This window comes from Nilaparvata lugens, chromosome 13, assembly GCF_014356525.2.
Source record: "Nilaparvata lugens isolate BPH chromosome 13, ASM1435652v1, whole genome shotgun sequence".
NCBI classification, from domain to species: domain Eukaryota; kingdom Metazoa; phylum Arthropoda; class Insecta; order Hemiptera; family Delphacidae; genus Nilaparvata; species Nilaparvata lugens.
This window is the reverse complement of record NC_052516.1, coordinates 12785901-12809853: the sequence shown is the minus strand read 5'-3', so window position 1 is coordinate 12809853 and position 23953 is coordinate 12785901. Positions and strand designations below refer to the sequence as shown.

General features: G+C 30.5%; 1 protein-coding gene across 1 annotated transcript in view; it reads right to left on the bottom strand.

Moving 5' to 3' along the window:
* LOC111049707 (circadian clock-controlled protein daywake-like) overlaps positions 1-23271 on the bottom strand; it is a 28444-nt gene extending 5173 nt beyond the window's left edge. The window contains exons 1-6 of the mRNA XM_039439849.1: positions 22809-23271; positions 16929-17021; positions 6230-6377; positions 5220-5353; positions 1096-1248; positions 257-473 (exon numbers count right to left, since the gene is read on the bottom strand). Coding sequence (XP_039295783.1) covers positions 322-473; positions 1096-1248; positions 5220-5353; positions 6230-6377; positions 16929-17021; positions 22809-22890 — 762 coding nt within the window. The 5' untranslated portion in view covers positions 22891-23271 and the 3' untranslated portion in view covers positions 257-321. The remainder of the gene's footprint in view (positions 1-256; positions 474-1095; positions 1249-5219; positions 5354-6229; positions 6378-16928; positions 17022-22808) is intronic.
* Between the last annotated feature and the right edge of the window lie 682 nt (positions 23272-23953).

Genomic DNA, 23953 nt, shown 5'->3' with positions numbered 1-23953 from the left:
TCAATGACTACATTTTAACGTTTTTCAAGTATGAAAATAGTAGGGTGAAAATCACGTTATGAATTTCATGACTTTTTCACTTCAACATTTCTACGTGAATTCCACGTGAAAAACGTTTCCAATTTTATTTTTACACCTTTTCTACGTAAAAAAACCGTTATTTTGACATTGTGTGCTGACTGGGCTGAAGCCAGTAAATATAACTTATAGCTGATACCAGTAAATATATAATGACGACTACCTATTTTTTCCTTACCATAACTTATTAAAATTTGGTTACTAGAGAATCAAATTTAGAGCAAAATCCTCCCAAATTCAATTTTATTCTGGTAACATCTCGGCCATGGGGACTGCTCTAAATATCGCATTTCCAAATTGCACGATGAATGCTTCACTTGTCTCCTCTACTATCGGTGAGATAATCCTTAACACCTCCCTCTTGTTTTGGTTTATAAAGTTGGCTGCAGTTTCAGCTGTAAAAATTAAAAGAAAGGAATTTCAGAAACATTTTATTTATCTCTTTTCTGTATAGGGCTACTTTTATAGAAATAGAAAGAAAAATAAAATAGATGGAATTAAATGGAGAATGCATTTATTTAGGAATTTCGTTCAATAATAAATATATAAAAATAAAATATTTAAAAAGGGTGATTAAATATTTCAAAAAGGGTACTAAGATTTTTCTTTTTCTTTCTATTTCTAGAAACATTTTACAGCTGTTGTAGCTATAGTGAAAGTGTAGCTATATTTGAAGTTTGGTTTTTGTTTTAACTGAAGTTTCATTATCAATTTATCTAAATTTAAAATTCTTTGTTTCATTTTGATTCATAGTTTCAGATTGAAGATTTGGTGTTGAAATTGAAGTGAACATAACCTACATAATATTTGGACGATTTGTGACAAAATCAGGAAATTGAAGAAGTTTTGGGCAATAGCCTGTTTTTTCTTTTCCGACTATTGTATTGTTCGCTCTATCTAATAAATAAATAAATAAAAAAATAAATTTTATCCATTGAATAGGGGAGTAACCCATACCACAGACAAATAATCATTTAGAGGAGAATAAATTCAAATTAATTTTAATAAAATACTTACTGATAGCAGCATTTTCTCTGTCCTGGTTGTTAAATTTAATAGCACTGTCTCCAACTCTTATCTTAGCTTTGATGTCTTTGATTTGTATGAACTCTGTTCCTTTCTTGTTAGTAATTGTTTTTGCTGTACCTTTAATGTCTGCTTCCGAATTGGCTGTGAAAAATTTGAAATATTTAAAATTTATTAATATTGAAGTCATAATTTGTACAGTTCACAATACTATACCAATGTAGTGGTAATATTTTCACATTTCATATCTCTGGACCGAGAATGCTCCTCAATAATTAACAAGCTAAAAATATTAAAGTCATATTTTTTACAGCTCACAATACTATACCAATGTAGTGGCAATATTTCTTAAATAACTCAATATGTTTCGTTAAAAGTGGTAATTGAGTGGAATATTTCTAATTAATTCATCAATTTAAGACATCTAAATTCAAAATTTATAGTTTTAATGTTTATTTTGGACCAAAATTTTATCAAAATTGTACACGTGGAATTCTAACCTTATCTTGGACTTTGTCATCTATAAATTTGGAAGAAAAATAGCACAAGGACTACCTTATTATTTTATCTTTCAATGTTATTACATTAGTGTCATTTGCATTGTGAATAAATAAATAGATATAATTCACATTTCATATTTCTTAGCCGATAATACTCCTTAATAATTAACAAACTAATAATATTGAAGTCATAATTTTTTACAGTTCAAAATATTTTACCAATAGTAATAAATTCACATTTCATATTTCTGGACTGTAATAATATTGAAGTCATAATTTTTTACAGTTCAAAATATTTTACCAATAGTAATAAATTCACATTTCATATTTCTGGACTGAAAAGACTCCTTATTAATTAACAAGATAATAATATTGAAGTCATAATTTTCACAGTTCACAATACTATACCGATTTAGTAGCAATAATATTATAATTTCACACTAATTTTGGACCGAAAATACTCCTTAATAATTAACAAGCTAATAATATTAAAGTCGTAAGTTTTACAGTTCACAATACTATACCAATGTAGTGGCAATATAATTCACATTTCATATTAATTCTGGTCCGAGAATACCGTACTCCTTGAGAATAATTGACAAACTATAACAATTTTGAATCTAGTAATGTTATTAGAAAGCCAAAAAAAGAAACACTTGAAATCTTAATAATTCCAATAGTATTGAATTAAAATGAAGATTCAAAGCCGAAAATTCACAATCAATCAGAAGCTACTAAATAATAGTCTTTTTTGTTAGGACTACCCTTGAATATAAATAAAAATACAAATCTAAGTACCCTATTTAAAATAGTTTATTCACAACATGTTCCGGTTATATGATGCCATTATCAAGATAATTAAAAAGGGTAACTTACTTGGATTTATATTTTTATTTATAGGTACTGAATAATGTCAGATACAAGCAATATAGTGCTTATGCTTATCGTTTATCTATGATAATGTATTGTTACAATAAGAAATGAATGAATCAAGAAATGAAATGATTCCAATAATGTGCTTGTTTGTGAAAAAATGAGAATAAAGAATAAATAATAGAGAATGGTTTCTGATTGTTTGTTATCGATTCTGTACTAGGAATAAAGTTAATCGAGTTATTAGGTAGTTGATTCAATAGAAACGACCTCAATTATTGTACCGTATATTAACGATTAATGGAGAGCCTACTAATTGCAGTATAATTGCAGTAGTACCTATGTGATAGATGAAAGCTACCGTTAGGTTTCCTAATGTTGTATATAAAGTCATAATTTATTATTATATGTTGAATAACAGCAAATTAAGTATGGCAATTATTATGTGTGTGATACATTGCTATCAATACATACACCTGATTATTGTAGTTTTATAATTATGTCTTCTTGAAGTATCTGAGAGCCCATGGGAATGCTGACATATTGAGCATTGTGGCATGGAAAAACATTTGTTGTCAATTCCACATAATTTGTAAATTTATAAAACTTTTTTCAATATTTCTTTGTAGATTATGTGGAACTGACAAAATCTCTTTCCTTTCATTTCAGTATGATTCGATTGGAATCTAGAAACTAGACTTTTTGAGGACATATTTTATTTGAAATAAACTAGACTATGGAGAAAAGATAGCATAAGAAGATAAGTTGCAAATGTCACTGTTAACTCACGCTGATAGTCCTAGTTAGGGTTGCCACCCGTACTATATAATAAAGTATTGTACTTTATTTGGAGGTCTTGTACTTTATACTTTGTAGGCAAGATAAAGTACGCAAAAATACTTTATTTTGCTTAATAAAGTACTTTTTAATAAAGTACGAGGAAATCAAAACATTTTAGGTTAGTAGAGTGGCGGAGACTGTCAGATTTAAACTAAATATTGGCTACATTTTTTCACTGCATGTGATGCTGATGAGTTCAAGAATTTATATAAAGTGGTTTCATATTTACTCTCTATCCCTGCCACTTTAGCATTTGTGGGAAGGGTTTTTTTTCTCTAAAATAAGCTCTAAAATAAAAAAAAATACTACTCATTAATCAGCCTTATAGAGCACTTGATAGAAGAAAACCATAAGTATATTGATATGAATGCTAATATGAAGATTTTAAACGTTGGAAGCCAAAGCAGTACAGTCAATTGAGGTAACTTTGTACCACTTTTCCGAATTTTTACAACAGAATAAGGACTAATTCATCATTAATTACTTTTATTGTAATGTTTCTGGAAGCTAAATATGATATCTACTCATTAAAGCCACTTTTAATCACAATAGAGCAATATTACTCTATTAATTTCACACAAAGTAGTACAAAGTTATACTTGCATTTGGGGTTACTTTGTACCAAGGCATGGATTTTATATTTATATATACCGTAGATATATTTAATTATTTTGATTGCTTGGAAACGAAAAGAGACAGTTTAATAATTGATGCATGTTATAAGTAAAAAACAAAAAAATAAAGTGAATATTACAAATAATGTAATATTAAATAATATTTAATAGTAATATTATATTATGTTGTAATAATAATATTTGATTCATTGTTATAAGTAAAAAGCAAAAAAATAAAGTGAATATTACAAATAATAACACCTGCTTGTCATTTTAAATTGAAAATGATGACTGTTTGGAACAGCACGTTCAGCTAGGTTCAGCTAGAATTCGTCTGCAGACGACAAATAGGAAGATTCAAGCAAAGACCTTAAAGATGCAATATCTCTTTAAGGTCTTTGGATTCAAGATGTTGAGGATAGAGCAGGAACCTGTTAAAAGGTATCAGAAGTGCCATAAATAAGTAGATGAATGGAGGACTTTCATGTAGTATTTAATGTAAATGATTTTCTCGTTTTCACCGAGGTGGTACAAAGTAACCCCAAGTGTAAATTAAATTAATGTAAAAGAATATTTTATATTTACACTACAGCAAAATTTAATAGTAATAAACTAATAAATATCATTCAATTCGATTTAGATAACCCCATTTTTGAAAAAATTATGCTGTATGAAAGTGTGCTTTGTAACAAATGAAATTAATTTATCTTTTTAATGATTTATGATTATTTTCGTCATACCAGTATGTAATCAATAACTTTCCAAGCTATCATGTTCTTATTTGTATAAATCGTATTATTCTATCATTAGTCATTATTGTTAGAGAATAATTATAATGGTTTCTAATAGTAATCAGTGATATTCATGTCAATAATGTGTATTCTTGTGAGTATATAAGAATGCCACAAAGAACTATACTTTTTAAATATACAGGTAGAAAAATGACATGTACTTTATTTAAACCCAATGTACTATATTTTTTAGGCCTGTTATTACCAATGTACTTTATTTTTCTTAAAAAAAGGTGGCAACCCTAGTCCTAGTAGTTGTTTTTGGTGAAGCTATGTGACGCTGGTAGTCTCTCATACTGTGCCCTTCTTACACTCTTACACTCCCAACAACACAGTAATAATTGACAGTAGACTAGTCGACATAAATCGGTTTCACTTAACATCGGCTTGACATTTGGAACATAAACTACCTACACCGTGGTATATCTTCTTTTGCGATATTTTCTCTATGACTAGATACACTCAACTATACTAGACTGAAAGAAAACTAGACTCACTGAAATTTCCCTTGAACAAGCCTTTGCCCCTGAGGGGTACAATCATCAGACGGCCATCTACATCATATTCAGCGGTCACATACATGTTGGGTATCATCACTGTCATATCTACTGCCAATTTCGTCAAATCCACTCTGAAAATGCAAAAAATTTGAAATAAAAACCACAGAAATACAATAATTATTGAAAAATGAAATATTATAGTATGATATAAATATATCTTCATAAAATGTATGAATTCAGGGCTACTTTCTTGTATTTATAAAATAGAATTATAGTAGCCTACCCTTTGAAATTAATAGAATCAGAATACAAATTATAACTACTAGCTCATTTCGAATTTATATTTATAACCTGATGATATTGTGATCACCGAAACTAATATTTATAATTTGTATTCTGATTCTTTTTTTATTTATTTCAAAATTTTATCTATTTTATAAATAATATCGGGGTACCGAGCTTCGCTCGTTATTTTTATTCATTTATAAACAGAACACAATTCTCTAGAATGATCGTGTTCATATTTCACAGCTGGCTATATGTCATCTTATGAATTTCGGGGATGCGATATTTTGATTTTCCACATACTCACTCACTCACCTTTTTTACTATCCACAGCTGTTTCAGCCAAGGATGAATTATCCTTTTAATGTCATTCAGCGAGTTTTCCCAAGGATGAGACCTAGTGCTATCGAATCTTTATATCATAAACCTACTATGTTCCAAATTTCGTGAAAATCGTTAGAACCGTTTTCGAGATCCGTTAAACATAAATAACGAGATATATAAATACAGACATTTCTCGCTTAATATAATAGGATAAATACAATATATTGAAATATATTGTATTATTGCATTTATCAGATAAAAGATTACCTTATAATCACCAATTATTCCTACCACATTATGATTTAATGCAAGTGGATTCGGTTGAAATAAGAATGTATTTATCTACTCATTATATTAATTTCTGAAGGAGAATAAAATAGGAAATAGTCGGTGCTTACTTCAGTTTCTTCACGACAAACGAAGTCACTCCATAGACTTTGATATCTTTAAGTTTGGCGTTCACTCTCAAAGACTCCAAATCTCGAACGATTTCCAACATGGGAATCACTAGAGGCTCGCTGGGAGGGATCTTCATTTTTGCAATTCCTGTCAAAAATAAAAATTGAAAAATTAAAATTTATTTTTGATTGATGTTGATTTCCAAGACGAAACACTAATAACTTTGTAATATAAATATAATAACTAATAATATAAATTTTTACTCCTTGTGTAGTTGAGAAGTTGGTATTATGGTAATTATTCATAAAAATACTAAGAAATTGTCAAAAACCACAGATTTATTGATAGTTATAAAGACCGGTTTCGGTTGTTACACCATTGCTCACCAGATACAGGAATCTTCTCATCACCAGTATTGCAAGGAAGGCACTATACCAGAGACATTTCAATCATTTAGCACCAAAATTATATAATCTACTTCCTGCAAACTTTAAACAGACTAATCATCCTAGAAAGTTCAAAACAATAGTACACAATTGGTTGATGAGCAAAGGAAGACAGAACATAGAAACCATTATTTCAAATAACAACTAACCACCTAATGACTTACTAAACACTAACTAATTGATAATACGCACAAAAAACTAACAACACCTACTCTAGAACATGGTACGCCATAGTGGAGTAGGTCAATTTCCACACAGAAAAAACTAAACAAGTAGAGGACGAATTAAAAGAATTTTTTGTAACTAACTATTTTTTTTTTTTTTTTAGATTACGTCCTAAAGACTCCAGTCATGGAGTATAAGACAAGTCATGTTATTACATAATAATTCTAACACTAAGTAGTTCAACCTAGTTTAGGTTTGAAAGGAATTCTTGTACACTATAAAAAGCTTTATCAACTAAATATTTTTTCATTTGTTTTTTGAAAATCTTCAAATCATCATTACTTTTCAAAATTTGAGGTAGCTTGTTATAAAATTTCCTACCAATATAATCTGGTTTTTTGTGTATGTAATGTATCTAATTGTATCTAATGTTTTTTATTGTATGTAATATTGTAATTTATCTAATATTTTGTGTAATTGATGTTGTAGTTTTAGTTTTTTTTGGGAAATAAACATTTATCTATTATCTATCTATCTATTGTCAACCTCTGATAAACTAAAACTAAATACAAGAGCAACAGAACAATTTTTGACAATTTCTTAGTATTTTCATATAATAACCAATAATATAGATATAAATATAATAATTTTGTTGTAGTTTTCTGGTTGATGAAGCTCCTCCTCTGGAGTGAAATACATACCTCAACTCACCAAAAAAATTAGGTAACAGTGTTTTTGAAATATTCACAAATTTAACACAGTGTCTAAACTACAATAGAGTTAATGAAAAATTTGTCTTTTATGTTTGGTTTTGAAGCATCCAAATTTAAAAATATACTTTGTAAAAATAATTAAGTACTGAACATTTTGTAGAACAACTACAAGACTTAACCTATTTGGGACTATGTGTAACCTTCTCTGAATTTGGGAGAGGAATAGCACAAGGTTACCTTATTTTTTTCAAATCAAATCATTTATTTGCCATACAATAAATATATATTCAAAACATAATGAAAGAAAATACATAATTTTATAATCAAAAGTATAAAATAATTAGAATAAAAATTAAGCATAAATAATACCAAAATCATAATTAGATTCTCAATGGTAATCCGGCATCACAAGCAAAAGGAATCAAGCCTTGCCCGCTAGTGAGAGTTGCAATCAGCTAGTTACATTGGTTGTTTCCTAGTTTTATACAATAATAGAGAAAAAAAATAATCCACGCTTTAAAATATGCTTTGAAAAATTAGATTATGCCTTCAATTGAAAAGAAATAGTTTTCTCTTATCCAATTTTTTAGTATTTTGTAATTAATTTTTGCTTCCAGATCAAAAGGCAATTCATTTATGAATCTTGTACTTATATAAATGAGCTGTCTTCTAACTACTGTTATTTTATATCTCCCTATCATTTTGATTATGTACTTATTGTATCAATCAATAAAGTATCATAGAGACTGAATAAATAGTCTTGAATCTGTGATAGTACATTATAGTATAAACTGTAGAAGTGTACGGTATTGTATTTTAAATTTCAACAACTATTATCTTCAATTGATATTCATAATTATTTTCAAAACCGAATTTAAATCTGATAGAAATTTTGAATCAAGTGTTCACAATCTTGTCAATCAAGAATAATATCTGAGAAAATGTACCACAATTACTACCTATATCTGTTATTAACATTTCAACTTTCTAATAATTATCATCCTCAATTGGCATTCAAAATATATATTATTATTTTCAAAAACGAATCCAATACTGAAACATAATTTGAATAAATATTTACAGTCTTCTTAACCAAGTCTATACCATCTGAGAAAAAATTAAACAAAATTACAGTATCGTTTATTAAAATTTTAATCTTTCATCAATAATCTTATCAACCCTTCGAAATTCAAAATTCATCAGTCATATCTCGAATACGTATTCTCTGAGTGTTAATCTTTGGTGAAAACAGAAATTTTAAACTTAACCTCACTTTGGACTATTTATGTGCCAAAATCAAGGAATTGAAGAAGTTTTGGGCAATCGCCTGTTTCTCTTTCCAAATATCGTGTTTTTGACTGTTCTAATAAATAAATAAATAAATAATTATCCTCAATTGATATTCATAATTATTTTCATAACGCATCCAATACTGAAACAAAATAAAATCAAATGTTCACAGTCTTGTTAAACAATAACCGAGGAGAAATGTAGTACAATTTTACTATAATTATCAGTTATTGAAAATCGTACTTTTTATCAATTATTATCCTCAATTGACATTCACAATTATTATTTTCAAAAACGAATCCAATTCTGAAACAAAATTAGAATCAAGTGTTGATTGATTGATTGATTGAGTACTTTATTTATGTAGATTACAATAATATACTGGCTTATACACTTATATACAATAGCTTACAATACAGCAAAATCATAGATGAATTTACATGATATAGACTAAGAAAATAATTATTGAACTGTATATGATATGAAAAAGCAATTCGTAATATAATAACTATAGATAATAATCATATTGTTATACATCTACATAAATTGGCGGAGCTTTGGACATATCAATGTCCATTCTTCGGAAAGAATATTAAAAAATATCCTTCCCACTAACCCTCTACCAAAAGTGTTTACAGTCTTGTCAATCTAGTCCATTATTTTAGAAAAAATGTAGCACAAATAATTACTAAATCAGTTATTAGAACAAATGTAGCACAATTTTATTATTACTAAATCAGTTATTAGAATCTATATTAAACGTTCCACTTGCCTTTAAACTATATAACCAGCTTCCAACGAATTACAGCCAACAGGTTATTGGGAAATTCCCAATGTCGGAGCTATAATTATTATGATTGTTAACTGGCAATGCTATTATATAAGCCAGTACCTCTAACTCATTTGAGAGCTATAAAGTTGTTGCATATTATGACTTGGTCCAGCATAATTTACATAATATTAATTGAAGTTAGATACACACTTGAAAATGTCTGCATTGTGTTTCTTTTGTGGCTCATAATTTTGCAAAATTACTCAAAAATTTCCAATTTATAGAGATTTGAGTAAAATATTTTTGTTTTTGATCAGTTTTTAAATATCAAAATTTTTAGTTTAGTCATTAGTTTTGAAGTGGAAATTGGACTTTTTGAAGTGAAAGTGAAATCTTAACCTTATTCTTTTTTTAAACATTTGTTTGTAAAAATTTGGGAGAAAACAGTTTTGGGCTATGCCTGTTGTCTTCTCCCAATCATATTATATTTATTATAATTATGATGTGTAATTGTCAATGAGATAAATAAATGAATAAATATGGGAAGCATTGGTTTTATTTGGAAGGAGTGCCTATACAGTTTGGATTGGAAATTACTATAAATAATTCAGTGTTATTTTAAATAAATTAATAAATTGCGACAGTTTGATGTAAATCTTACTTGGTATAATTTTATTCAGTCTCATCACCTCTTATTGCAAAACTCAGATCTGATTTGATTTTCCTTCATTTGAGATTATTTTCTGCTGTTATCTATATATATAAAAGCGAAATGGCACTCACTGACTGACTGACTCACTCACTCACTCGCAGAACTAAAAATCTACCGGACCAAAAACGTTCAAATTTGGTAGGTATGTTCAGTTGGCCCTTTAGAGGCGCACTAAGAATTATTTTGGCAATATTTTAACTCTAAGGGTTGTTTTCAAGTATTTAAAGTTCGTCTTCCAGCATGTATATTCTTCTTCTCCCTAATAGGGAGTTAAAATAATTGAAATTATTAATTTAATTGAATTAACTTGATTAACTTAATTATAATTGAAATTTCCATATCATATGTTACTATAGAACTATAATCTAGATAGAGTACCTCTTCGAAACAGTTGTTAATTGGCAACTGAATTAATAATTTTGTCAGGTTGGCATTAAGTTGAGTTGACTTTGTTAGGTTGGCACCAAGATGAAGATTTAAATGCATTTATCGCGGAAAAATTGATTGGGCACTGCTACTTCAATCCTGGGAGTACTATATAACTAGCCGTCAGGCTCGCTTCGCTCGCCATATCCGTTTAGTCTGGACCCCCGACCGGATTGTCCTAACATATGATAAAAATGCTCAAATTAAAAATTCAGGCGAGCGAAGCGAGCCTGCTGATCTTATCCTTGGACGATCCAGCCGGGGGTCCAGGGGGCGGAGCCCCCTGGCTAGACCGATATGGCGAGCGAAGCGAGCCTGACGGCTAGTTTTAAATAAATGTTGACAGTTTGAAGTAAATCTTACTTGATATAATTTCATTCAATGTCATCACCTCTTATTGCAAAGCTCAAATATGATTTGAATTTCATTCTTTTGAGATTATTTTCTGCTGTTATTTTAAAAAAATTGTTGACATTTTGAAGTAGATCTTACTTGGTATAGTTTCATTCAGTGCCATCACCTCTTATTGCAAAGCTCAAATCTGATTTGAATTTCATTCTTTTGAGATTATTCTCTGCTGTTATTTTAAATAAATTAATAAATGTTGACAGCTCAAAATAAATCTTACTTGGTATAGTCTCATTCAATGTCATTACCTCTTACTGCAAAAGCTCAGATCAGATTTTATTTTCTGTCAAATGAGATTATTTTTTGCTCATTCGAATCCCTCAATATTGGAATATTCTTACTATAATTGAGTATCAATACTCATAAGAGTACTGATAACTCAGTAGAACCATAGAGAAACAATAGCGTAGTAGATATCCCATGGTATAGGGCGTTTATGTCGCAACTTTTACTGTTATCTCAAGCCGATTACTGTCGACTGTTGTCAATTTTCACTGTTTTGTTGGGGCGATAGTGTATGAACGGCACAATTTGAGAGACTACCAGCGTCACACAGCCGCATAGGAAAGAACTACGTGAACTATCGGCTTGGGATAACAGTAAAAGTTGCGACATAAACGCCCTATACCATGGGATATCTACTTATGCTATCGGTTCTCTATGGTAGAATACAATAAATTCAGATACTGTTGGTGGGATATTGTGATATTCATACATAACAAAACACAGGAATATTGTCTGAAAATGTATTATGAATTATAATTAATTAATAATTATAACTTAATTAATAAGTTACAAACATGTTTCAACATCATTAAGCAGCGTTTACACAAAAGTTATTAACAAAATGTTGATAACTTAATCCTTGTAGATTCTATTAGATTGAACGGAACTTGACAAACATTTATGTTCATCATGAGTGTATGACCAGTCATGTTCAATCTAATAGAATCTATAAGGATTAAGCTATTAACATTATGTTAATAACTTTAGTTAAAACGCAGCTTTAAATTGTCTTGATAATGGCATCTTACATAATAAACATAGCTTTACATGTTGTGAATAGACAATATTAAAAAGGATACTGAGATTTCTATTAATAAAACAAATTCAAAAACTTGTAGAACTCTTTATTATTAAAAACTTTCAAGGACTGTTACAAGTTTTTATATTGTTTTTATTAATTTGTATAAAAGTATCCCATATAAGTAAAGTGTTTTTAGATTTATATTTTTATTTAAATGTTTCAACACCTATGGTGTCATAATATGTTGATACATGTTTGTACCGTTTTAATAAATTCTTGATATTTTTTCAAAAATAATCTAGTGCTTTATAACATCAAATTCTTTGTTTTATCATCATAAATACTGAAGACTGAATAAATGTCAATTTCAAAATATATTTCCCATCATAGTCAATTTTCGAGCTCAAAATTTAAGTGATTTTATTCTATATTTTGTTAATATTTGAAGTTTGGTTTTTGTTTTAACGGAAGTTTCATTATCAATCTATCTAAATTTGAAATTCCTTGTTTTATTCTGATTCATAGTTTCAGATTGAAGATTTGGTGTTGAAATTGAAGTGAACATAACCTACATAATATTTGGACAATTTGTGACGAAATCAGGAAATTGAAGAAGTTTTGGGCAATAGCCTGTTTTTTCTTTCCCGACTATTATATTGTTCGCTCTATCTAATAAATAATAATAATAAATAATATGTTGATACATGTTTGTACCGTTTTAATAAATTCGTGATATCATTTTTAGATAATACTCTAGTGTTTTATAACATCAAATTCTTTGTTTTATCATCATAAATACTGAAGACTGAATAAATGTCAATTTCAAAATATATTTCCCATCATAGTTCTAATAGGTACCGTACTGTAACAACACCAACACTTTCAGGAGAGAGTCAGAGTATTATAAATTTATATTAAATGAAAAAAACTAGTTTAGACCTTATCAAGTTTAGACAATATAATTTAGAGTTATTTTAAGACAATATCAACTTTTCAACTACACAAAATGTGATTATAAATTTATTGAAATTTCAATGAGATGAGTGTCTAGGATTTGTGCTGCATTTTGTCTATTGTCTGGTTAATAAGTCATGGCAAGTTAAATATGAATTTGAATCTTATTTTTCAGTTCCAAAACACCCCTGGGAATAGAAGATTAAAGATTAGTTTCTCATTAGAAAAGATTTATTCTCGAATCATAGACTAAATTTGGATTAATTTTTTTAGTTTCAAAATACCCTATTGCATGAAAGATTAAATTTTGTTTTCTTATTACAGAGACTCTAATAGAATAATTACAGAGTAAATAAATATTTAATACCTGAGGAGTTATTTAAGAATTCTTTGAATAAAGTGTCATTGTCATGCTTACTATCATTCAGAGAAAAAGTTCTATAATAAGAGTATGAAGTGAATATTTATAGTAAGGCACAGTTAGTATCTATATTTATATAAAAGCGAAATGGCACTCACTCACTGACTGACTGACTGACTCACTCACTCACTCACTCGCAGAACTAAAAATCTACCGGACCAAAAACGTTCAAATTTGGTAGGTATGTTCAGTTGGCCCTTAAGAGGCGCACTAAGAACGGATTTGGAAAGATTTTAACTCTAAGGGAGGTTTTTAGGGGTTTAAAGTTCGTCTTTTAGCATGTATATTCTTCTTATTCCAATCTCTTAATTATAATTGAAATGTCCTTTTTAAGGGTTTAAAGTTCGTCTATTAGCATGTATATTCTTCTTATTCTAATCTCTTAATTATAATTGAAACGTCCGTACCATATCATATCATATCATATTATGATAATATAGAACTATAATCTAGAGAGAGTACCTCTTCGAAACAGTTATTAACTGGTAACTAAATTAATAATTTTAGGGGTTGGCATTAAAATTGAGTTGACTTTGTTAGGTTGGCACCAAGTTGAAGATTGAAATGCATTTATCGCGGAAAAATTGATTGGGCACTGCTACTTCAATCAGAGCTATTCCTGGGAATATTATATTATATTACTAGCCGTCAGGCTCGCTTCGCTCGCCATAACCGTTTATCCAGACGTTTAGTCTGGACCCCCGACTGGATCGTCCTAACATATGATAAAAATATGACATATATTTTCAAATTTGGTATGTATGTTCAGTTGGCCCTTTAGAGGCGCATTAAGAACGGATTTGGGAAAATTTCCAAAGATATGCCCAAAATCTGCGTTTTTCCATCGTTTTTTTTAGTGTTCTCTCAGCTTTATCGAGAATAAATAAACAGAAAATGTTCAAATTTAGCTCAGCTAGGGTGTAATAATGTTGCGTTGGAAGGAATTTGAAATAACGCCAAAGATACGCCCAAAATTAGCGTTTTCTCAGTTCTTTCATCAAGTAATAGACATAAAATGTTCAAATTTGGTACAGAGGTTTAGCTAGGGTCTAAAAATTTTGTAATACGATGACTTTGATATTTCATCAAAGATACGCCCAAAATCAGCGTTTTTCACAACTTTTCTCAGTACTATGACTTTCTGATGGAATGAAGCATGCTCAAATGGAAAATGCAGGCGAGCGAAGCGAGCCCGCTGATCTCATTTTTGGGCGATCCAGTCGGGGTCCAGGGAGCGGAGCCCCTTGGCTAGACGGATATGGCGAGCGAGGCGAGCCTGACGGCTAGTATTAGTATATAATGGAGAAATATTTTAAGAATTCATGAGAATAAAGTGTCATTGCCTCATTGTTTACATCCAGTGTTTGAAATCGCCTACTGGATATACTATACTATATATTAGATATATATACTATACTTTATACTATATACTATATACTGTACTAGATATATACTGGATACTTCATGCACGTTTTGCTGAATAATCTCTCTAGTAGTTACTATACAAATATTCTATATTCTAATAACGGTGATACTATAGTTCAAAAGCATTATACAGTAATAATAATGCTACCAAACCGCTACTATGGAAATATTCCAATATAGTTTGGTGATACTATAGTTTATAACCATTGTTATAATTTGCAAGCTATGTAGACTTTGTAGTAAGACTTCCATTGTAACAAAACATATGCACTGACATGGAAAGCAGACAATAAAATAATAACAATGGACTTGAAAAGTATGAAAATATGGAATAAAGACAATTAATTATTGACCGTTCTTTTGAAATAAATACTTTCTCTATTAGTTTTCAAGGTTCAATTCTAATCTGAACACTTTCAAATAATGAAAGAGAGTGTAATCGGCTTTAGTTAACAAGAAATCGGCTTGAAAATTGGAACATAAACAATTTATACTATGGGATATCTGCTGATGCAATTTCTCCATGATTCTATCAAGTTCAAAATGATAATTGGTAGTTAGATGATATACAATTTAGGTGGATCCCAAACCCAATTCTACTATAGAGAGAACATAGCATATAAGAAGATATCCCATGAGAGAGGGCGTTTATGCTGCAAACTTCACTCAAGCCGATAGTCCTAGTAGTTGTTTTTGGTGAAGCTATGTGACGCTGCTAGTCTCCCATACTGTGTCGTTCTTACACTCATACACTCCCAACAACACAGTAATAATAGACAGTAGTCGACAGTAATCGGCTTCAGTTAACAAAAATTCGGCTTGAAATTTGGAACATAAACGATGTATACTATGGGATATCTTCTTATGCTATCTCTCCATGATTCTACCAGATTCAATAATAATTGATGAAGGAATGATTTACAATTTAGGTGGATTCCGAACCCCAGTTTTACTGAGTTCAATATAATAATTAAAAATTCGACTGAGTCATTGTAAATATTGTAGAACTGTTCCATAAATTGAATAAAAACACACATATGTTCCAAATTTTACACAGTTTTAAAACTAAAAATTCTAAACTGTGTAGAATTCGACAACATATTTGTATTTTTATTCAAATATAATAATTGAATATCGGGGACCGAGCTTCGCTCTGGAGTACAAAAGCATAAACAATTTATTACGAAAGAAGAAATTATAATAAAATTCATACAGAAATGTTCTATCTAATCACAGTAAATTGAGATTAATTCCCAGAAGAATGCAAAAATTTCCCTCACAAAGGCCCAGTTGCACAAAGGCCGGTTAAATTTTAATCCTGATTAACTAAACGTGAACCAAATCAGAGAAGACCATTTCAGAAAGATGGATCTACTGGAATTAATCAGGATTGAAAATAACCCGGCTTTTTTGCAACCGGCACTAAGTACCTGATTAAATGATTACCAAAGTTCAACAGCTGAGTCATAATTTTGTCTCAGTCCCACACACATGAACTCGCTCAATCACCTCCATCACCAACAGACGATGAAATAATTATTATCATCTGTTTTCCCAAGGATGAATAATAATTATCCCTTCAATGTCCTTCAGCGAGTTTTACCAGGGATGAAACCTAGTGCAATCGAATCTTTTATATTATAAGCCTACTATGTTCTGAATTTCGTGAGAATCGTTAGAGCCGTTTTCGAGATCCGGTGAAATACAAACATATAAACATATAAACAGAAGTTGCTCGTTTAATAGTATAGGATAAAAGAGATGATTTACAATTTAGGTAGTATCAGAACCCGATACTACCAAGTTCAATATAGTTTTTAGAGGATCGATTTACAATTTAGGTGGATTCCGAACTAAATACTACTGTGTTCAATATAATATTGATGGAGAGCTGATTTATAATATTATTTAGGTAGGCTCCGAACCCAATTTCACTCACCTTTACTGAGATGCGGCCTTACCACTTCAATGGCATCTAGTATACATTTTTCGAATTGAGGATTGCTTTTCTTGCATACTGGGACGTAGTCGGCTTTGAAAAGAGAGGAAAAATAATTAATCAAATTATTGCAACTGAGACAGAGGATAATAGTAACATAGAATAAGAATAAGACATAGAATAATAGAACATAATAAGAATATAGACATAGAATAATTTTATTTATTTATTTATAATTTATTTTATTTATGTAGATTACAATATACACTGGCTCATACACTTATATACAATAGCACACAATACAGCAAAATTATAGGTTAATTTACAAAATCTAAATTAAGAAAATAATTATTGAACTGTATATGATATGAAAATAGTTATTTGTATATCTAGAGTGAAAAGTGCTGTTTTTTCTCCCTGAGGGAAAAGTTTGAAGCCCGAGGCGAAGCCGAGGGCAACAATTTTCCTGAGGGAGAAAAAACATTTTTCACTCGTGATATACACAACATTTTTCCAATACCTACATTTCTATAAAAACTGCATATAAAATAATTTTTAAAAACGTATGTGACCAAACAATGTGTTACAACATAATCTTAAAAGTAAACAGAAACAGCTGGCTTGTAATCACAGTTCTCCTACGACATCACTATCTGTCGGCTAAATTTCTAACAACAATGACAGCCACAACTACAGCTATGATGAAGTTCCCGTTTCAAATTTGATTAGTTAATAAGTAATATTCGTTGGCTGATATTTTGAATAACATGGAATAAAAGAAAAAATATATATACATTTTTTTAGTATAGTGATATGAAGTTTGTAATAATAATTTCAGCATACAAACATAAATTTTATATATCGATCAAATGTCTGGTTGAGGTATTGAATTTAGTTGGTTTAATGACTACTCTATATGCTTCCTCATCTGAGTTTAGACCTTCTGACCTATTCCAAATGTACGTTTTTAAAATAGAGATGCTTCCCATGTTATTTAAATGGACTCACTTTTACTCCCTAGGGAGTTTTTCTGTTTTTTAGTACCGAAAGCGAACAAGTGACACTTTATTAGTATCATGTTTCAGGGAGTAAAGTAAGTACTTTTGACAGTAGGTGGAGGAAAAAGAAATTTGTGATAACTATAATGAAATAGATAATATTGTTATGCATCTACATAAATTGACGGAGCTTTGGACATATCAATGTCCATTCTTCGGGAAGAATATTAAAAATATCCTTCCCACTAACTCTCTACCAAATGAAGAGGGAGAAGAAAGAGGAGAGAATTTGGAATTACATAATTAATTACTGGTGTTACAAGCGTTTTTGACAAGTTCCATTTGCACAACCAAAACGGGGAAAATGATAGAGATATCAAAACATGAGAAATGCTAAACACAGTTATTATAAATGAAAAGAAGTCATGTCCTGGTTCTCATTTAGACTACTATAGTGAGGTCCACGTTATAATGGCAGTGGAGAAAGATAGGAAAACAGCGTTGCCGATTCCCTGCCTTGCCACTGCCTTCTGTAGGGGATAGCTGAAATCGGTATATCTGATGTAATATTAACTGTTCATTCTTGTTTAAAATAACCAATTATATTTTATTTGTCAAGAGATTATATATATTTCAATGAGTTTTTATAATTGATTTTGAATATTGTTTGATCAATTTTAATTCTACACTGTTGAATAAACATCTGGCAACGTTTCGAAGCTAGAAAAGGATAGCGCTATCTGCCTTATTGAATGATAGACAAGGATAGCAACATCAATGTTGATCAAATACTGTCATTACAACGTGAACCTCACTGTAGCAATCTATATATATAAAAGCGAAATGGCACTCACTCACTCACTGACTGACTGACTCACTCACTCACACACTCGCATAACCAAAAATCTACCGGACCAAAAACATTCAAATTAGGTAGGTATGTTCAGTTGGCCCTTTAGAAGCGCACTAAGAAATCTTTTGGCAATATTTTAACTCTAAGGGTTGTTTTTAAGGGTTTAAAGTCCGTCTTTTAGCATGTATATTCTTCTTCTCCCAATCTCTTAATTATAATTGAAATTTCCATATCATATGTTACTATAGAACTATAATCTAGATAGAGTACCTCTTCGAAACAGTTGTTAACTGGCAACTAAATTAATAATTTTGTCAGGTTGGCATTAAGTTGAGTTGACTTTGTTAGGTTGGCACCAAGTTGAAGATTTAAATGCATTTATCGCGGAAAAATTGATTGGGCACTGCTACTTCAATCCTGGGAATATTATATTACTAGCCGTCAGGCTCGCTTCGCTCGCCATATCCGTTTAGTCTGGACCCCCGACTGGATTGTCCTAACATATGATAAAAATGCTCAAATGAAAAATGCAGGCGAGCGAAGCGAGCCTGCTGATCTCATTCTTGTACGATCCAGTCGGGGGTCCAGGGGGCGGAGCCCCCTGGCTAGACGGATACGGCGAGCGAAGCGAGTCTGACGGCTAGTCTCTTTATAAACCAGAACAGTATACCACGTTGAAATTATGAGAATTTAGATACAAGTTTTCTGCTTTTAGACATAAATATATTTGGTTATACTCATGAGATGACCGCGTCTTCTATAATGAAATTTACTTTAATCTGTCACCATTTGTTAAATGGTGTTTAGAAAGTCAATGAGACAATAAAAATCAATAAAGCATCCATTTAATTCAATAAGGAATACTAACAGTTCAAAGTATATGTCAGTCACCATATGCTGGATGATAATCTATTCTATAATAAAGGAAAGAACTGGCTTATACACGTACGGGATAGGAAAATTATGTTTGACGCATCATCACGTCTCAACTACTCAACTGATTAACTTGAAATTTTGCATATAGATTCTTAATTAACCGAGGATGGTTATAGACCTATTTTCAATTCTTCAAGTTTCCACTCGGTCAAGTTTCCAGTTTGTCAAGCTTTCTAACAGACCCTCGCGGAGCACGGGTCTCCTGCTAGTATATATATATATATATATATATATATATATATATATATATATAATAACATTATAGTACATACTTATCATGGAAATATGTACAGTCATACTAAATCTGCATAATAATACTGGAGCACAGTGATATTGCATTATTTTCTTGCCACAATGTTTTCAAGTTATATAATAACTATGGTAAGATTTATTTTAAACAGTCAGCAATCATAATTGAATAACATTAAAGCCTCCCATTCTGACAATGCTGAAATTATGAAATGAACTCTCACAAAGGCTAGCGTGATTCTAAACACGTTAAATAATTTCTCTGTTTTTTGCTGTTTCTCTTGTTTACTGGAACAATGTGAGGAAAAGAGAACACTCTTTGTCTCTATCTATCGTTATTACTTTCCTATTTTCTGTCTTGTTTCATCTTGACAACCATGGATAAACAATCTTTTTTCTTTAGGGCTACTCTCAAATATAAATTGAATCATTAGGAATCTAATAATAAGATATTTGAGTGCAATATTTAACTATAATTTGGGGGTTTTATCATTCTAAATTCAAAATTTCCAGCTCATATATATTTTTGGACAGAAATTATTGAACTTTAAGTTTCCACAGTAACATAACCTATTTTTCGGACATGTTATTATTTATCAAAATTAGGGAGCAGAATAGTTTTGGGCTATGCCTGTTGGTCTTTCCTGATCATATTCATATGATTTGTAAGTGTATCAACAAGTAAATACATAAATAATTAGCTAATGCAGGTACAGTCACAGCCTACTATGGATAGAGGTAAAGTAAGCCATGGTAACAGTATATGAATTGAATTAGGATTGAAAAGGCATAAACACATTTTAGAATAGAATTAGTATTACTTTTCTATTTGTTGATGTGGCGAAGTTTGGACAACAATGTCCACTCTACCACCAAACCTCGTCAAAACGTAACGTTTTAGTGAGTAGATACCCTATTCAGAATAATTGATTTGAAAAAAAAACAACTCCTACAAAAAACATACATATCATACAAAAAACTAATATTAAGGAGAGTATAAATTTTGTGTCTATGCTCATTAATAATAATTCTGAGGGTGATGCCAACGTAAGTTCTCAGGCTTGTGCGTGGGTAATGAGTGAGAGGGATGATGACGAGAGATGACAACTACTTTTTAGGTAGTCGGGACTGACGGTTTATCGTCTTCTCCAATAGACGAGGAGGCCGTATCTAAAATTATATGAAGGCATCATACATCTAAACGTCCATACCATAGAGAAACAATAGCATAAGTAGATATCCCATGGTATAGGGCGTTTATGTCGCAACGTTTACTGTTATCTCAAGCCGATTACTGTTGATTATTATCGATTTTTACTGTTTTGTTGGGGTGAGAGTGTATGAACGGCACAATATGAGAGACTACCAGTGTCACACAGTTTCACGGGAAAGAATTACATGAACTATCGGCTTGAGATAACAGTAAAAGTTGCGACATAAACACCCTATACCATGGGATACCTACTTATGCTATTGATTCTCTATGACTATAATGAAAGCATCATACATGCTCAAAGCTTATACCTTGGATCCATTAAATAATTTCTATTCAAGCAATTTCTAATGTAGATACTGTAAGTAATATCTTACACTGCTGCTTTCATTATGTGTTTCCTATGTGGTTTTATTATTTATTTATTTATTATTTATTTATTTATTAGAATAGTTACAAACACGATATTTGGAAAGAGAAACAGGCAATTGCCCAAAACATATTCAATTCCTTGATTTTGGCACATAAATAGTCCAAAGTGAGGTTAAGTTATGATTATTCGATTAAATTATGCTGTATTGTTCAATATTCCGCTCTAACTTGGATCAGTCTATGAAAAAACTGTCATGTCCTTTAGAATCTTACCTATATTGCTCCATTTATTCATTATTCATTCAAATCACATGAACTTAGAAATTTAATCGCGTGAAGAGAAATACAATATTTAAAGAGAGAATTCTTTGTATTCCATCCTCTTCTTACCTTTCATTCTATATTTGAAGTCCTGTGTGGTTTATTTGCATTTAAAAAGAGTGTACCTGAATATTTAGAGAATTGATGCCAGAAAACAATGGAAACGGTACAACAATTTTTTATGATAAAATTTGGAGCTCGTTCTCCACAGGAAATTATAGCTTGTAGCTTTTTTCAAATGTATTATGTAGGCCTATGCCTACAATATGAACCAAAACGTGAGATAATTCTACTTGATTTCTCAAGCATTCCATGAAATATCTTTATCTTATTACTCATTTCTTCGAACTGGTTCATGAAGTAGCCTGAGTAGCCTATAGTCCACGTTATAATGACAGTATTTGATTAACTTTTATGTTGCTATCTTTCTCTATCATTCGACAAAGCAGGTAGTACTATCTTTTACTAGCTCCGCAACGATGCCAAATCTGTTTTTGACAATGTATAAATATAATTAATTAGGGCAGAGAACAGGCAACACTGTTCTTTTATCTTTATTGTAACGTGGACTTCACTATAGATCAATTGATAATATTCATGTAACATACTAATGATTTTGAAACATCTCTTTCGAAGATAAAATTTCTTTTGAAAGTAAAAAATGTTTCATTGCTTCCATACAATAGCATTTGAAAATATACTCTAATCAGGAGTAGGCAGGCGACTATAAGCCTAATTCGTAGTATACTATCAAATATGAATACATCTACTCAGAAAAAAAATAGTGTCTGACTTATATTTACTAAGTTTTATCCATTTAAGGGGATACCAAAACTGAGATAATTCTGAATAGATCCATAGTAGATCCATTACTTCTGAAAATCAATCATTAGAACCATCAAACAATAAAAAAGGAAACAAAAGATTGGGCTACTTACGTATCTTCTTTGATGAAACAAACACCGCAAAGAAACAAAATAGATTTACAAGAATTACAATGTTGATAATGAAACACTGCATATTGGAAGGAAGATAGTCCAAACAAATCAAAAACAACTGGAACTTGTAAAATTGGAGTTAACAACAATTGAAAACAAAAACTTCCTTTCAAAACATTTCAACAAAATTTGAAAATGTTATAAATATTACTCTCTTATTTTAGGAACTTTTGTAATTTTTTAAAACTCTTCAACAAGATTTGAAGATGTTCGGAATGTTGTAGATATTACTTTCTTTTTTCAGGAACTTTAGCAGATATTCAGTCAATATTGTGAGGATGAAGTATAAATTATTTTATACAAATTTATAGTAATAGAACTAGCCTATCTGTAGACTGTACATGAGACTTTCATGAGAGATTTATATAAGGTCTTCTCCAATATAATTCACTTCTAAGACTGATTATAAAACTTCAGATCCTTACTGACTCTGGGTACTCACACTCTATCTTGCAAGTGAAGGTGAAAGGAGAGAGAGAAAGGGAATTGGTGGGAGAAAGGGGAGAGAGAGAGAAAGGTAATAGGTGGTAGTCAGAAGGAGAGAGTAGATGAGATCAAGATCTTGGGTTCCCTTACTCTTCCTTTGAGATGAAGGTGAAAGGAAAGGAAGAGAGAGGGAAATGGTGGGAGAAAGGAGAGAGAGAGAGTGAGAGAGAAAGGTGATTGGTAGGAGAGAGATGAGAGGAAAAGAGAGAATAGATGAGATCAAGATCTTGGGTTCCCTTACGTTTTCTTTGGAGTGAAGGCGAAATGAAAGGAAAAGAAGAGAGGGAGTTTGTGAGAAAAAGAGAAAGAGTGACTGAGTATGTGTGTATGTGAGAGAGAGACAAAGAGAGAGAGATTGATTGATTGATTGAGTACTTTATTTATGTAGATTACAATATATACTGGCTTATACACTTATATACAATAGCTTACAATACAGCAAAATAATTATAGATGAATTTACATAATATAGACTAAGAAAATAATTATTGAACTGTATATGATATGAAAAGTAATTTGTAATATAATAACTATAGATAATTATATTGTTATGCATCTACATAAATTGGCGGAGATTTGGACATATCAAGAGAGAGAGA